The 14,335-nt window shown below is 42.2% G+C and overlaps 1 protein-coding gene across 8 annotated transcripts in view; it reads right to left on the bottom strand.

The window, feature by feature from the left end:
* Positions 1-14,335, bottom strand: part of LOC118401499 (dual specificity protein phosphatase CDC14AB-like) — a 72,721-nt gene that overhangs the window by 30,895 nt on the left and 27,491 nt on the right. For all 8 annotated transcript variants that reach the window (XM_035799059.2, XM_035799065.2, XM_035799060.2 and 5 more), the window contains 2 exons: positions 1,122-1,184; positions 322-409 (listed from right to left, as the gene is read on the bottom strand). In XM_035799059.2, coding sequence (XP_035654952.1) covers positions 322-409; positions 1,122-1,184 — 151 coding nt within the window. The remainder of the gene's footprint in view (positions 1-321; positions 410-1,121; positions 1,185-14,335) is intronic.

The raw sequence follows: 14,335 nt of genomic DNA, 5'->3' as shown, positions 1-14,335 counted from the left end.
TTGGGATGGGGAGGAGATTAAAGGTAAGCTAATTTGTGTAAAACGTAGGTAAGGAAAACTGATTATGTTGAAGCATAGAGCAATCTTCCTTAGTATGTTGTCAAATGTATTACTACACTAATGGTGCCATCTGCTGTTACAGAAGAGAAAGGATTAGCGAGAACAGATGCATAGGGAAAGTCTACCTGAATCTAAACCTGAACCCTGTCAAGGTTCATCGGTCGAGACAACTGTACTAAATTACTCTAGAACAGCGGCTGTTTTTCTTAAAAGGGGAAGAGCACATAAAAGGTCAAGGACTGAATCCAAAACTCGTCTCACCATTCTCTATTTTACTTTTGGGATGGGGTCCACTGAAGGCCAGAAACTTCCCCGGCACGATCCAGTTGAAGTCACCGTTTTCCACTCGCTATAACACAGAGAGAAGGGAGAAGACTGATTGTCTCGACTGATTGGGAATGTTGTGAATCTGAATAATTGTGTACATGCAGGGATCCCTTGTAAAGGAGCTTTTGGTCTCAATGGGATTTCCCTGTTTAAATAAAAAAAGGTACAAAAAATAAAAGGACTCATTAAACAGGGCCTCAGACTGATATGGACATTTTGCTCTGACTTAAAAACGTTCCTAAGACTTTAGCCTTTACTTAATCAGATTGGCCTCCAGTTAGTAGCCATCTTTAGTAACAACCTAACCTTACACTGCAGGTGGGCAAGACTGCACAAACCGATCTGGGACCAACAATGGCACGACGGCAGAGACAGGCTAGTTTGGTACGCAATAGGTCATTATCAACAACTGCTCAATTTGCAAAGGACCAATCCCTCCTCTTTGCTGCTTTTGTTTTAGTGACCAAGTGCCAAACACTTTTTTCGGTGACAATATTCTGTCTGTTTTTGCAGAGTTGTGTCAAATGAAACTGATGACGCTCACAGAAGACTATTTATGAATCTAAAAGGTCACGTCAGGTCATCAGTGGAGCGCAAAGTTTTGTAACATCTTAGAGTGGGATTGTGAATATTGTAGGTGTGCTGCGGTTTGCCTTTACAGATGTTTCGCAGTTCAAATTGATGAGTGGGCACTTATTATTGGCGCGGGTCCAATGTCACCATGACAACATTACCTCGTAGTGCTCATATTCGTCCACGTCAAATGTCTCAAAGTCAAAGAATCCATGTTGCAGGGCCTGGAGAAAAGAGAGCAGACAGTTTAATATATATATATATATATATATATATATACATACAGTACCAAAAGTTGACACACCTACTCAAAGGGTTTTTAATTGTTACTATTTTCTACATTGTAGAGTAATAGCGAAGACATCAAAACTATGAAATAACACATGTGTAATCACATAATAACTAAAAAAGGGTTAAACAAATCAAAATATTTTTTGATATTTGAGATTGTTCAAAGTAGCCACCCTTTGCCTTGATGACAGCTTTGCCCACTCTTGGCATTCTCTCAACCAGCTTCATGAGGAATGCTTTTCCAACAGTCTAGAAGGAGTTCCGACGTAAGCTGAGCACTTGCTGGCTGCTTTTCCTTTACTCTACGGTCCAACTCATCCCAAACCAACTCAATTGGATTGAGGTTGGTTGATTGTGGAGGCCAGGCCTGTGTGTCTAAACTGATTCATGACCAAGCAAAACTAGTGACCCAGGCAGCCCCAGAACTACATTGACCTCAAACTCTCGGTCTGCTGGGAAGCCTGAAGCAGCATCATGATGACCGATTATAATCTGTTATGGCGGAGATCAGCAAAGTGACCCCCGCAGACAATATCAGCTGTATCAAACTAAGCCATGTTGATAATTGTTGCTTAAAAGGACAGGGATAGTAAAGCAATAATAAAAGCAAGATGGTATGTGGTACTGTAATTGTTGGCACGACAACATGACACGATGCGGTCGCTAAGTACGAGGCTAAATCACTAAGGATAATTATCTGTGCACTTTAACCTTTAATACACTGAGTATACCAAACATTAGGAACACCTTAATATTGAGTTACACCCCCCCCATTCTATAACCCGTATCCTCCCAGTCAGCTACACTGATTGAGGTAGAGGTGACATCAATAAAGGATCATAACTTTCACCTGGATGCACCTGTTCAACCTGTCATGGAAAGAGCAAGTGTTCTTAAATGTTTTGTACACTCAGTGTATAGTGTTGGTAATGATAGGTACACAGTGAACAGTTAGCAACCAACCGAGTCAGCATCCAGCCACCAGGATCATGGTGAGCCTGAGGAGAACATGATATCACCATGCTCCTTCCCAGTATTCTATCCTACTCCACACCACTGTGTCCCTCTTGTCTAAGACCTGTGACATTTGTGGCAGTGGTGTCAAATAGGGAGGGTCTGATTATAAGAGTGTGTGTGAAGCCAGTACTACACTGTAAGAGCCATATGCTGCTGAACTGTTATCGATAAGCATTAGGGGGTCATGATTCACAACACTGTACAAGGAAGTAAATTATTTAGTGAATTTTATAGTTCGGCTGAGCGCCCCCTTCTTTTTATTTTTTAGCTCAAGTCCTGGTGGTCCGGAAGTTTAGACTGGTTCTTTATCCACAGGAAATCAATTATCAACTGGTTTAATGGACTGGACACAGACATCACGGTTCTGGTTTCTCATGTCTAGATCAGTCACAGACTCCAAAGTCAGTATAATAGCCTAAGAGATGATTTATTTATTTTTATCAAGTTGATAAACCAAAAACTGAAATAGACTGGAAGACCAGGGCTTTGTTTTTAAATCAAAACTGGTTGTGAACAAATACCCCAGCCATGAGCTGTTCACTCCCTTACCGTCGGGCAGACCGTATCAGAGCATGAGGTCTGATAGAAGCCTGTTAGTATCTACAAGCCATCACACTGCCGAACACTTGAACTGGACTGACCACCTGCTCTGATTCTCTGCACTTCAGCAAACATGCACTCGCACACCCACAAATTTGTAAATATTGGAGTATAAATTGTAGCTTCCTGTATTATACTCATGCTAAAATGTTTATTATAGTCAGAGCCATTTACTTTATGTTCATATTTTTATCTTCTGTTGTTGTTGCATTGTCGAAGGCACCTGCAGGTAAGCATTTCGTTGGACAGAGTATACCATGTGTATCCTGTACATACTAATAAAACTTGAAACTTCGACACTGAGCAGGCTAGGCGGGGGTTTCCATGCCAACCAGATAGACTAATAAACTATATCATGTCATGTCACCAGTTGAGTCTTAAAGGGATAGTGCGAAACTTTGGCAATTAAGCCATTTTTCTACTCACTGATACAATTTATTTGTGTGTGCTGTTTGAAGGAGGTTCAAATTGCAATGGCCGGTGCACATTTCAGGGAGGGCGCCGCTCCATATCAAATATCTTGGTTGTAAAATAGTTGCTATGAAGCCTAATTGACATACAGAAAGTTTACCTCCAGAAATCTGAGACCCTCCTCTCTTCGACAAGGGGACAAAGCTTCCAAAGCGGTGTTTTTTCCTGCAACTGCATTTTGAAATGTTATACGATCAGTGCAAGTTTCTTTGCAGTCAGAGGAGAGTGGTTTGCTCATCACAGCAGCATGCCCCAGTGAATCAGGCACAGGGCAGAAGCTTTCATTATAAGAATGAGGATAATGCACTTAACTGTTTAATAAAATCAGGGTTTTAGCATCCCCCAAAATAGGTTGTTTTGAGTGAGGTGAAAATGTAGAATGTGCTCTTTCTACTTTTATAGGGAGCCTTCCCATTTTTTACAAACCACGATCTGGGCTGAGAGTCGGATGACAGAGTCGGAAAAAAGTCTCTGCTGATGCCACGTTTGACTTTGAATGTGAGAAACCCAGGCCGGTCCATCTTGGTCAGGGGGCCGCTGATCAGCAAAAGGCTCATTATAGTTAAGTGTAAAGAAATTGTGCAAAAAAAATAAAACAATATTAGCAAGCCCATGGTCCAATGGCCCTGTCACCTTTATTTTTTTTCCCTTTATCAAATATTTGTGAGTGTCAATTTCGACCAGCCCATTAAAAAAAAAAAATAGTGCAGCCGATCTGGCATTTGCCAGAATTGCTAGATGTCCAACCCTGCTCCTCACATAACACCGACATGAGCTACTCTGTTACGCATTTCCTTTCCGGTCAGGCCATTACAGGCACTCATCACACAGCTTCATATCACCATTCCCCTGTACCAGTTTAATAAGACTTGAGTAGTTTATGAAGGCTTTAGTTGAAACATTGTTGGTGAACTTTGCAACCATTTAGTCGCCTTTTGTGACTGTTGCGGATACAGGTATTCTGTGCGTGTGTCCTTTTGTGTAATTTTAATTTTCTCTCCTTCTCCCCTCCTCACAGGTGGCAATCATTCCCCAATCAGTCGCTAATCAGAAGACACACCATCTCCTGTTTCCATTGCCCATTCACATTCCCTTGGTTTAAAAACCCTGTCAACTGTTTTCTCAGGAGCTCAATCTCTCTCTGTAAAACAATCTCTCGGTAATTCTCTTGTTTGTTTTAGCATCTCCAGATCACTTTGTCCCCACCTGTGAGTATTGTTTGTGTTATGGTGTTTGCTGGTGGGAAAAGGGGGTACAAAAGTCACCCATGTGCATACACTACCTGTAGGTAAACTTAGTTTAAAAACACTAGTTAGAACGGGGCAGACCACCCACTGTATTTTTGGTTAGTTAGCTGTATTGAAGTAGGCTAGTCTAGTTTAGGGGTATTTTTGGATACTTATTATTTATTTCCTTGGGTCCAGCTCAGCCCCTTTTCCTGCCCCCCCTTTACCGTGTGTTTTCAAATAAACCCTGAGTGTTTGACGGTAATTAAGTTGTCTGGTTTTTCGTTCTCACTGATACTTTGTCACTATTATACTTTGCATGAGTTATGTTACGGGTCTCGTTACCATCCCCCCCCCTAGACAAATACAAATAAAACTGAAATATATTTTCACAAGTATTCAGACACTTCACACAGTACTTTTTATGCACCTTTGTCAGCAATTACAGCCTCGAGTCATCATGGGTATGGCTACAAGAATGGCAAACCTGTATTTGGGGAGTTTTTCCCCATTATTCTCTGCAGATCTTCTCAAGCTCTGTCTGGTTGGATGGGCTTCTACACCTGCATTGCTTGCTGTTTTTGGCTGGGTTTCTGTACAGCACTTTGAGATATCAGCTGATGTACGAAGGGCTATATGAATACATTTTGATTTGATGGGGAGCATGCTGCACAGCTATTTTGAGGTCTCTTTAGAGATGTTCGATTGGGTTTAAGTCCAGGCTCTGGCTGGGTCACTTAAGGACATTCAAAGACTTGTATAGAAGCTACTCCTGCATTGTCTTGGCTGTGTGCTTAGGGTCGTTGTCCTGTTGGAAGGTGAACCTTTGCCCCAGCCCTGAGGTCCTGAGCGCTCTGGAGCAGGTTTTCATCAAGGAACTCTCTGTACTTTGTTCCGTTCATCTTTCCCTCGATCCTGACTACTCTTCCAGACTCTGCCGCTGAAAAACATCCCCACAGCATGATGTGGCCACCACCATGCTTCAGGGTAGGGATGGTGCCAGGTTTCCTCCAGACGTGACGCTTGGCATTTAGGCCATAGTGTTCAATCTTGGTTTCATCAGACCAGAGGATCTTGTTTCTCATGGTCTGAGTGTCCTTTAGGTGCCTTTTACTAAGGAGTGGCTAGCGTCTGGCCACTCTACCATAAAGGCCTGGTTGGTGGAGTGCTGCAGAGATGGGGGAACCTTCCAGAAGGAAAACCATCTCCATAGAGGATCTCCTTCAGAGTGACCATTGGGTTCTTGGTCACCACCTTGACAAAGGTCCTTCTCAGTTTGGTTGGGCAGCCAGCTCTTGGTAGTCTTGGTGGTTAAAAACTTTTTCCATTTAAGAATAATGGCCACTGTTCTTAATATAATAATAATATATGCCATTTAGCAGACGCTTTTATCCAAAGCGACTTACAGTCATGTGTGCATACATTCTACGTATGGGTGGTCCCGGGGATCGAACCCACTACCCTGGCGTTACAAGCGCCATACTCTACCAACTGAGCTACAGAACTTAGGGACCTTAGATTTTTTATTAATTTATTTAAAAAACAATGAAATGTCAAATCACTTTATAAAACAGAAAGTCAGAGTAGGAGACTACCCCGTTCAGACAGGGAAACAGAATGGACAAAAAAAGCACACAAACATTGGATATGTGAACGTGCCGTGGGCACGTGCATGCACAGTCTTTTTCCATCCCCTATTCTCCCTGCCAGGTCTGTAGTGTTGACCGCTGTCTGTGAGCTGCTCTCTCTCTCAGGCCTGTGTTAAGTACCTTTTCTCAGTTCTCCTATGCAGTAGGTTCCATAGTGAATGAAGCACTCTGCCAGCCACAGTAAACAGTGAAAATGTACTACTCCTGCTCTGTACCATGTTAAGGTTTACAAAGGAAGGAGATCCCTTTAAAACCTCAAGGATCCACTCTTTATTTATTTTTGGCCTAAAATGACTTCTAACTGCCTGCAGCAAGGATATGCAATATTCTTGATACCATTTGAAAGGAAACACTTTGAAGTTTGGAATGTGAGAGGAATGTAGGAGAATATAACATTGTATTTTCTTTTACAAGATCTAAATAAAAAGATACAATAAAAAACGTATCATCTATGTACATTTGTGCGTGTGTACCACGGTTTTCATTAGGAAAATGAGGTGCCGGACAACGTGACCTGCAAGATTTTAATTTACCAGACATCCATATGGATTGGGTGTGTACGGCTTTAGGACGTTCACCCACGGTGCTCAGAATCACATTTAGATTATGGTCATTCATCAGAATAAAAAATAGCCTCAAGTTGTAATAAAATAAAAGTATAATGACCTTATATCAACGACAGGTTTTATTGAAAATTTGTCTTCCTCCCCGCTATAAAAACATTTATCCTAGTAGAACAAGTTGCCGACACAGTAATACCGGAACCGTAAAATCCTTGATTTCATGCATGTAAACATCAGAAGCCTCCTCCCTTAGTTTATTTTACTCACTGCTTTAGCACACTCCACCAACCCTGATGTCCTTGCCATGTCCGAATCCTGGCTTAGGAAGGCCCCCAAAAATTCTGAGATTTCCATCCAACTACAACATTTTCCGTCAAGATAGAACTGCCAAACGGGGAGGAGTCTCCCTTGTAGATATTATCCTGACCAACTTGCCCTCCAAATACAACTGGTGTTTTCAATCAGGATCTTAGGGATCACTGCCTCATTGCCTGCATCCATTATGGGTCAGCGGTCAAACGACCACCTGATCACTGTCAAACACTTCTGCAAGCAGGCGCCTTTCTAACCGACCTGGCCCGGGCATCCTGGAAGGATATTGACCTCATCCCGTCAGTAGAGGATACCTGGTTGTTCTTACAAGTAATTTCCTCACCATCTTAAAAAAGCATGCCACTTTCCAAAAATGTAGTGCTAAAAACAGATATAGCCCTTGGTTCACTCCAGACCTGACTGCCCTCAACCACAAACATCCTGTGGCAGACAATAGCATCGAATAGTCACTGCGATACGCAACTTTTCAGGGAAGTCAGGAACCAACACTCAGTCAGTCAGGAAAGCAAAGTCTAGCTTTTTCAAACAGAAATTTGCATCCTGTAGCTCTAACTCAAATGTTTTGGGACAATGTTAAGTCCATGGAGAATAAGAGCACCTCCTCCCAGCTGCCCACTGCACGGAGGCTAGGAAACACTGTCACCACTGATAAATCCACGATAATTTCAATAAGCATCTCTACGGCTGGCCATGCTTTCCTCCTGGCTACCCCAACCAACAACTCCACACCCCCTGCAGCTACTTGCCTAAGCCTCCCAGCTTCTCCTTCACCCAAATCCAGATAGCAAATGTTCTGAAAGAGCTGCAAAACCTGGACCCGTACAAATCAGCTGGGCTAGACAATCTGGACCCTCTAACATTATCCTCCACCATTGTTGTAACCCCTATTACTAAGTCTGTTTCGTATCGTCTGAGATTCTGAAAGATTGGAAAGCTGCCACGGTCATCCCGCTCTTCAAAGGGTGTGACACTCGAGACCCAAACTGTTACAGACCTATATCCATCCTGCCCTGCCTTTCTAAAGTCTTTGAAAGCAATGTTAAACAGATCACAGACCATTTTGAATCCCACCGTACCATCTCCGCTGTGCAATCCGGTTTCCGAGCTGGTCATGGGTGCACTTCAGCCACGCTCAAGATACTAAACGATATCATAATCGCCATCGATAAAAGACAGTACTGTGCAGCAGCACCACATTCTTATCGGCAGACTCAACAGTCTTGGCTTCTCAAATGACTGCTTCACCAACTACTTCTCTAATAGAGTTCAGTGTGTCAAATTGGAGGGCCTGTTGTCCAGACCTCTGGCAGTCTCTATGGGGGTACCACAGGCTTCAATTCTCAGGGCGACTTTTCACTGTATATATCAACGATGTCGCTCTTGCTGCGGATGATTCCTTGATCCAACTCTACGCAGACGACCCCATTCTGTATACTTCTGGCCCTTCTTTGGACACTGTAAACAAACCTCCAAACGAGCTTCAATGCCATAGAACACTCCTTCTGTGGCCTCCAACTGCTCTTAAAACGCTAGTAAAACAAAACGCATGTTATTCAACCGATCGCTGCCCACACCCGCCCAGCATCACAACTCTGGAAGGTTCGGACTCAATATGTGGACAACTACAAATTCCATGGTGTCTGGCTAGACTAAACTCTCCTTCCAGACTCACACTAAGCATCTCCAATCCAAAAGTAAATCTAGAATCGGCTTCCTATTTCACAACAAAGCCTCCTTCACTCACACTACCAAACATACCATCCTACCGATCCTCGACTTTGGCGATGTCAATTACAAAATAGCCTCCAACACTCTACTCAGCAAACTGGATGCAGTCTATATCACAGTGCCATCCGTTTTGTCACCAAAGCCCCATATCACCCACCACTGCAACTTATATGCTCTCGTCAGCTGGCCCTCGCTACATATTCACCGCCAGACCCACTGGCTCCAGGTCATCTATAAGGCTTTGCTAGGTAAAGCTCTGCCTTATCTCAGCTCACTGGTAACCATAAAACCTACCCGTAGCATGTGCTCCAGCAGGTATATCTCACTGGTCATCCCCAAAGCCAACACCTATGGCAGCCTTTCCTTCCAGTTCTCTGCTGCCAATAACTGGAAAGTTGGAGACTCATATCTCCCTCACTAACTTGAAGCATCAGCTATCTGAGCAGCTTACCAATCGTTGAAGCTTTACATAGCCCATCTGTAAATAGCCCATACAACTGCCTACCTCATCCTCATATTGTTTCTATTTACTTGTTTTGCACACCAGTATTTCTACTTGCACATCTATCACTCCAGTGTTAATTTGCTAAATTGTAATTACTTCACTACTATGGCCTATTTATTGCCTTACCTCCTTACTCCATTTGCACACACCGTATATTGATTTTTCAATTGTGTTATTGACTGTACTTTTGTTTATCCCATGTGCAACTGTTGTTTTTTGATGCACTGCTTTGCTTTATCTTGGCCAGGCCGCAGTTGTAAATGAGAACTTGTTCTCAACTGGCCTACCTGGTTAAAAGGTGAAATAAAAAAATATAAAATGGTTTAAAATGTATAATGTATAAATTATGAACGACCTGGCCTGATTATTTGTATGAACAGTTTAATTAATAAATTACAAAACACAGCAGTTTCAAATGACAATTTAGGCCTCTTGGGGCAGCAGGGTAGCATAGTGGTTAGAGCGTTGGACTAGTAACCGGAAGGTTGCAAGTTCAAACCCCCGAGCTGACAAGGTACAAATCTGTCGTTCTGCCCCTGAACAGGCAGTTAACCCACCTGTTCCTAGTCTGTCATTGAAAATAAGAATTTGTTCTTAACTGACTTGCCTAGTTAAATAAAGGTAAAATAAAAATGTAATTTAGCCCAACGCACTCAAGGCAGCCACAAATTGAAGACGTTATAAAACTGTTGTTGGACAATCAAATCCGATATGAAAATAAACATTTGTTAAGGCTGGTTCATTGAGAGAAAGCTTATTTTACAATGCTCCTGTGAAACGAGGCCAGTGCCATGCATTTAAGGTAACATGCTAATTCATATTATGTTTGTCATTTGAACTATCGTGGGGTCATGACTGGTGTCATGTGTGATATAGTTGGCTTATTGATAACTCTGTTTCATACTATAGGCAATAGGCATCCTAATGATTGCAACTATCCAATGTGACTAGTTGGCAACAATGTTGATACATGATACACATTATTACTCAAGTTTTGGAATGGATTGATAGACTATATACTATACATGACACAGGGGCAGCATATGTTGATCTGGCCTAGGGTGGTAGCAGAACTACTAGGACTGGGCCTGATGAACACAATGTGCTTCTAATTTACTTGCGTTTGCAGCAGACCTTTGCCTGATCAAAGAGAACAGATGGGAAGTAAAAACTGTCAAATCCTTGGAAAAGCTTTACGCCCATCAGCCTCGTTACTTTGTCCTCAAGGCACGATCGTGAGGCAGTCTGTCGGTTTTGAAAAAATAATCTCCTCGGCGGGAACACTGGACACAGGGATAGTCAACACAATTTATGCCAATTTTGCCCAGTACACTTAGCTATAGTGCCTATGAGGACCTCACATCTTTTGCGTGAGTAAAAATAGAACACACCCAACACTAATTTCCAAGCAGCTTGAGGATTTAACGCATTATTTTGCAATGGATTTATTCATTTTTCTCCAGACATCTTAATGGATCAGCTTTTCATACATACAATATTTGTTTTTCATGTATATACAGTTGAAGTCAGAAGTTTACATACACCTTAGCCAAATACATTTAAACTCAGTTGCACAATTCCTGATATTTAATCCCAGTAAAAAAAATCCCCGTTTTAGGTCAGTTAGGACCACCATGTTTATTTTAATGTGAAATGTCAGAATAATAGTGGAGAGATGTATGATGTATTTCAGCTTTTATTTATTTCATCACATTCAGAGTGGGTAAGACGTTTACATACACTCAATTAGTATTTGGCATCATTGCCTTGTTTAAAGTTGTTTAACTTGGGTTAAACGTTTTGGGTAGCCTTCCCCAAGCTTCACACAATTAGTTGGTTGAATTTTGACCCATTCCTCCTGACAGAGCTGGTGTAACAGTCAGGTTTGTAGGCCTCCATGCTCGCACACACTTTTTCAGTTCTGCCCGCATATTTTCTATGGGATTGAGGTCAGGGCTTTGTTATGGCCACTCCAATACCTTGACTTTGTTGCCCTTATGCCATTTTGTCACAACTTTGGAAGTATGCTTGGGGTCATTGTCCATTTGGAAGACTCATTTACAACCACGCTTTACCTTCCTGACGGATGTCTTGATGTTGCTTCAAAATATCCACAATTTTCCTACCTCATGATGCAATCTATTTTGTGAAGTGCACCAGTCCCTCCTGCAGCAAAGCACCCCCAACAACATGATGCTGTCACCCCCGTGCTTCACGGTTGGGATGTTGACTCAAATTAAGTTAGAAGCTACTGATAGGCTAATTAACGCCAAGACATAATTTTCTGGAATTGTCCAAGCTGTTTAAAAGGCAGTCAACTTAGTGTATGTAAACTTCTGACCCACTGGAATTGTGATACAGTGAATTATAAGTTAAATAATCTGTCTGTAAACAATTGTTGGAAAAATTACTTGTGTCATGCAAAGTAGAAGTCCTAACCGACTTGCAAAAACTAAAGTTTGATAACAAGAAATTTGTGGAGTGGTTGAAAATTTTGTTAAATGTAAACTTCCGACTTCAACTGAAAAAAAATAATAATTGCGTCCAGAGGCTAGCATTTATTTATTTATTTTATTTCACCTTTCTGTCTGCAAAGTAGTTGGTGAACCAGGCAAGGCAGTAATTAGAAAAACCGAGGCTACTGAGTCTGCCGATAAGAATATGGTGATTGACAGAGTCGAAGGCCTTGGCCAGGTCGATGAAGACGGCTACACGACACAGTGTGTCAAGTGATTAATTCTTCAGCACAGTGGCATGCTAATGAGGTCACTGGGAGAAGCCCGGGCAGAGAAACAGCCAAATAGTGAATCATGGAACAGATCACCGTGATTAGAACTGAAACAGCCTGTAATTAACACAACAGGCTGCCGTCTGAGCCAACACCATACATTAGAGACTCACAGCATTACAGGACCATAACGAGGTGGGGAAATGGGTGCTTAAAGCACCAGCAAAACAGCAACAAAGGGAAGTGGGCAAGTTGTTCTGAGGGCTATATACTAGCCTATACCTATACCAGGACTTGTATACATTTCATGACAATTAACAAAGCAAGTTTAAATTCACCCCAAATCCTCATTTCAAATAAATGGGCACTGGAGATTAAAATCTCCCGTAAATTTCAATATCGCCACGGATTAAGTTGTTATTCCCTGCCTCTCACAATGGGAAGAGACATTCCCTAGGTTTTTGGGGAGTGATGTAGTGGAGTAGGTGGGCGCTAGGGCCTTTTGGGGAAGATGGCAGAAAAAGCTGGAATGTACAGTGGGATCTGAGACATTCCTGTCCAATGGGTGTTTGACAACTCTTTCTGGAATGACATGGCCAAATACACACACACAGAGATTCAGCTGTAGTACGTCTCGACTAGAGGTCGACCGATTATTGGAGGACCAAAAAAAGCCAATACCAATTAATCGGACGATTTTTATTTATTTATTTGTAATAATGACAATTACAACAATACTGAATGAACACTTATTTTAACTTAATATAATACATCAATAAAATCAATTTAGCCTCAAGTAAATAATGAAACATGTTCAATTTGGTTTAAATCATGCAAAAACAAAAGTGTTGGAGAAGTAAAAGTGCAATATGTGCCATGTAAGAAAGCTAACGTTTCAGTTCCTTGCTAAGAACATGAGAACATATGAAAGCTGGTGGTTCCTTTAGACATGAGTCTTCAATATTCCCAGGTAAGAAGTTTTAGGTTGTAGTTATTATAGGAATAGGACTATTTCCCTCTATACCATTTGTATTTCATTAACCTTTGACTATTGGATGTTCTTATAGGCACTATAGTTTTGCCAGTGTAACAGTATATCTTCCGTCCCTCTCCTCGCTCCTCCCTGGGCTCGAACCAGCAACACAGCCACCATCGAAGCAGTGTTACCCATGCAGAGCAAGGGAAACAACTACTAGAAGGCTCAGAGCGAGTGATGTTTGAAACACTAACGCGCTAATTAGCTAGCCATTTCACTTCGGTTACACCAGCCTCATCTCGGGAGTTGATAGGCTTGAAGTCATAAACAGCGCAATGCTTGACGCACAACGAAGAGCTGCTAGCAAAACGCACAAAAGTGCTGTTTGAATTAATGTTTACGCGCCTGCTTCTGCCTACCACCGCTCAGCCAGATACTTAGATACTTGTATGCTCAGTCAGATTATATGCAACGCAGGACATGTTAGATAATATCTAGTAATATCATCAACCATGTGTAGTTAACTAGTGATTATGATTGATTGTTTTTTATAAGATTAATGCTAGCTAGCAACTTACATTGGCTTACTGCATTCGCGTAACAGGCAGTCAGTCTCCTTGTGGAGTGGAACGAGAGAGAGGCAGGTCGTTATTGCGTTGGACCAGTTGAAGACGTCTTTGTATCAAAGATAATTGTGTAGTCTAGAGCGATTTTCTAGGTTAGCTAGCCAGCTATTGTCGTTCTTTTAACGCAACGTAACGTAATCAACACTGCTAGCTAGCCAGCTAGCCCCCGAATAGCAGCACTGTAGAAACTATTACACTCAACGGAACGACTTGATTAGTGTAGTGTCAACAACGCAGCCACTGCCAGCTAGCCTACTTCAGCAGAACTGTATCATTTTAATCATTTTAGTCAATAAGATTCTTGCTACGTAAGCTTAACTTTCTGAACATTCGAGACGTGTAGTCCACTTGTCATTCCAATCTCCTTGCATTAGCGTAGCCTCTTCTGTAGCCTGTCAACTATGTGTCTGTCTATCCCTGTTCTCTCCTCTCTGCACAGACCATACAAACGCTCCACACCGCGTGGCCTTACTTACCCTATCCTAATCTGGTGGTCCCAGCGCACCGACCCACGTGGAGTTCCAGGTCTCCGGTAGCCTCTGGAACTGCCGATCTGCGGCCAACAAGGCAGAGTTCATCTCAGCCTATGCCTCCCTCCAGTCCCTCGACTTCTTGGCACTGACGGAAACATGGATCACCACAGATAACACTGCTACTCCTAC

The sequence above is a fragment of the Oncorhynchus keta genome, chromosome 22 (assembly GCF_023373465.1).
Source record: "Oncorhynchus keta strain PuntledgeMale-10-30-2019 chromosome 22, Oket_V2, whole genome shotgun sequence".
Classification (NCBI taxonomy): Eukaryota; Metazoa; Chordata; class Actinopteri; order Salmoniformes; family Salmonidae; genus Oncorhynchus; species Oncorhynchus keta.
Note: the sequence above shows the minus strand (reverse complement) of the source record. Positions and strands in the feature narration are given on the sequence as shown.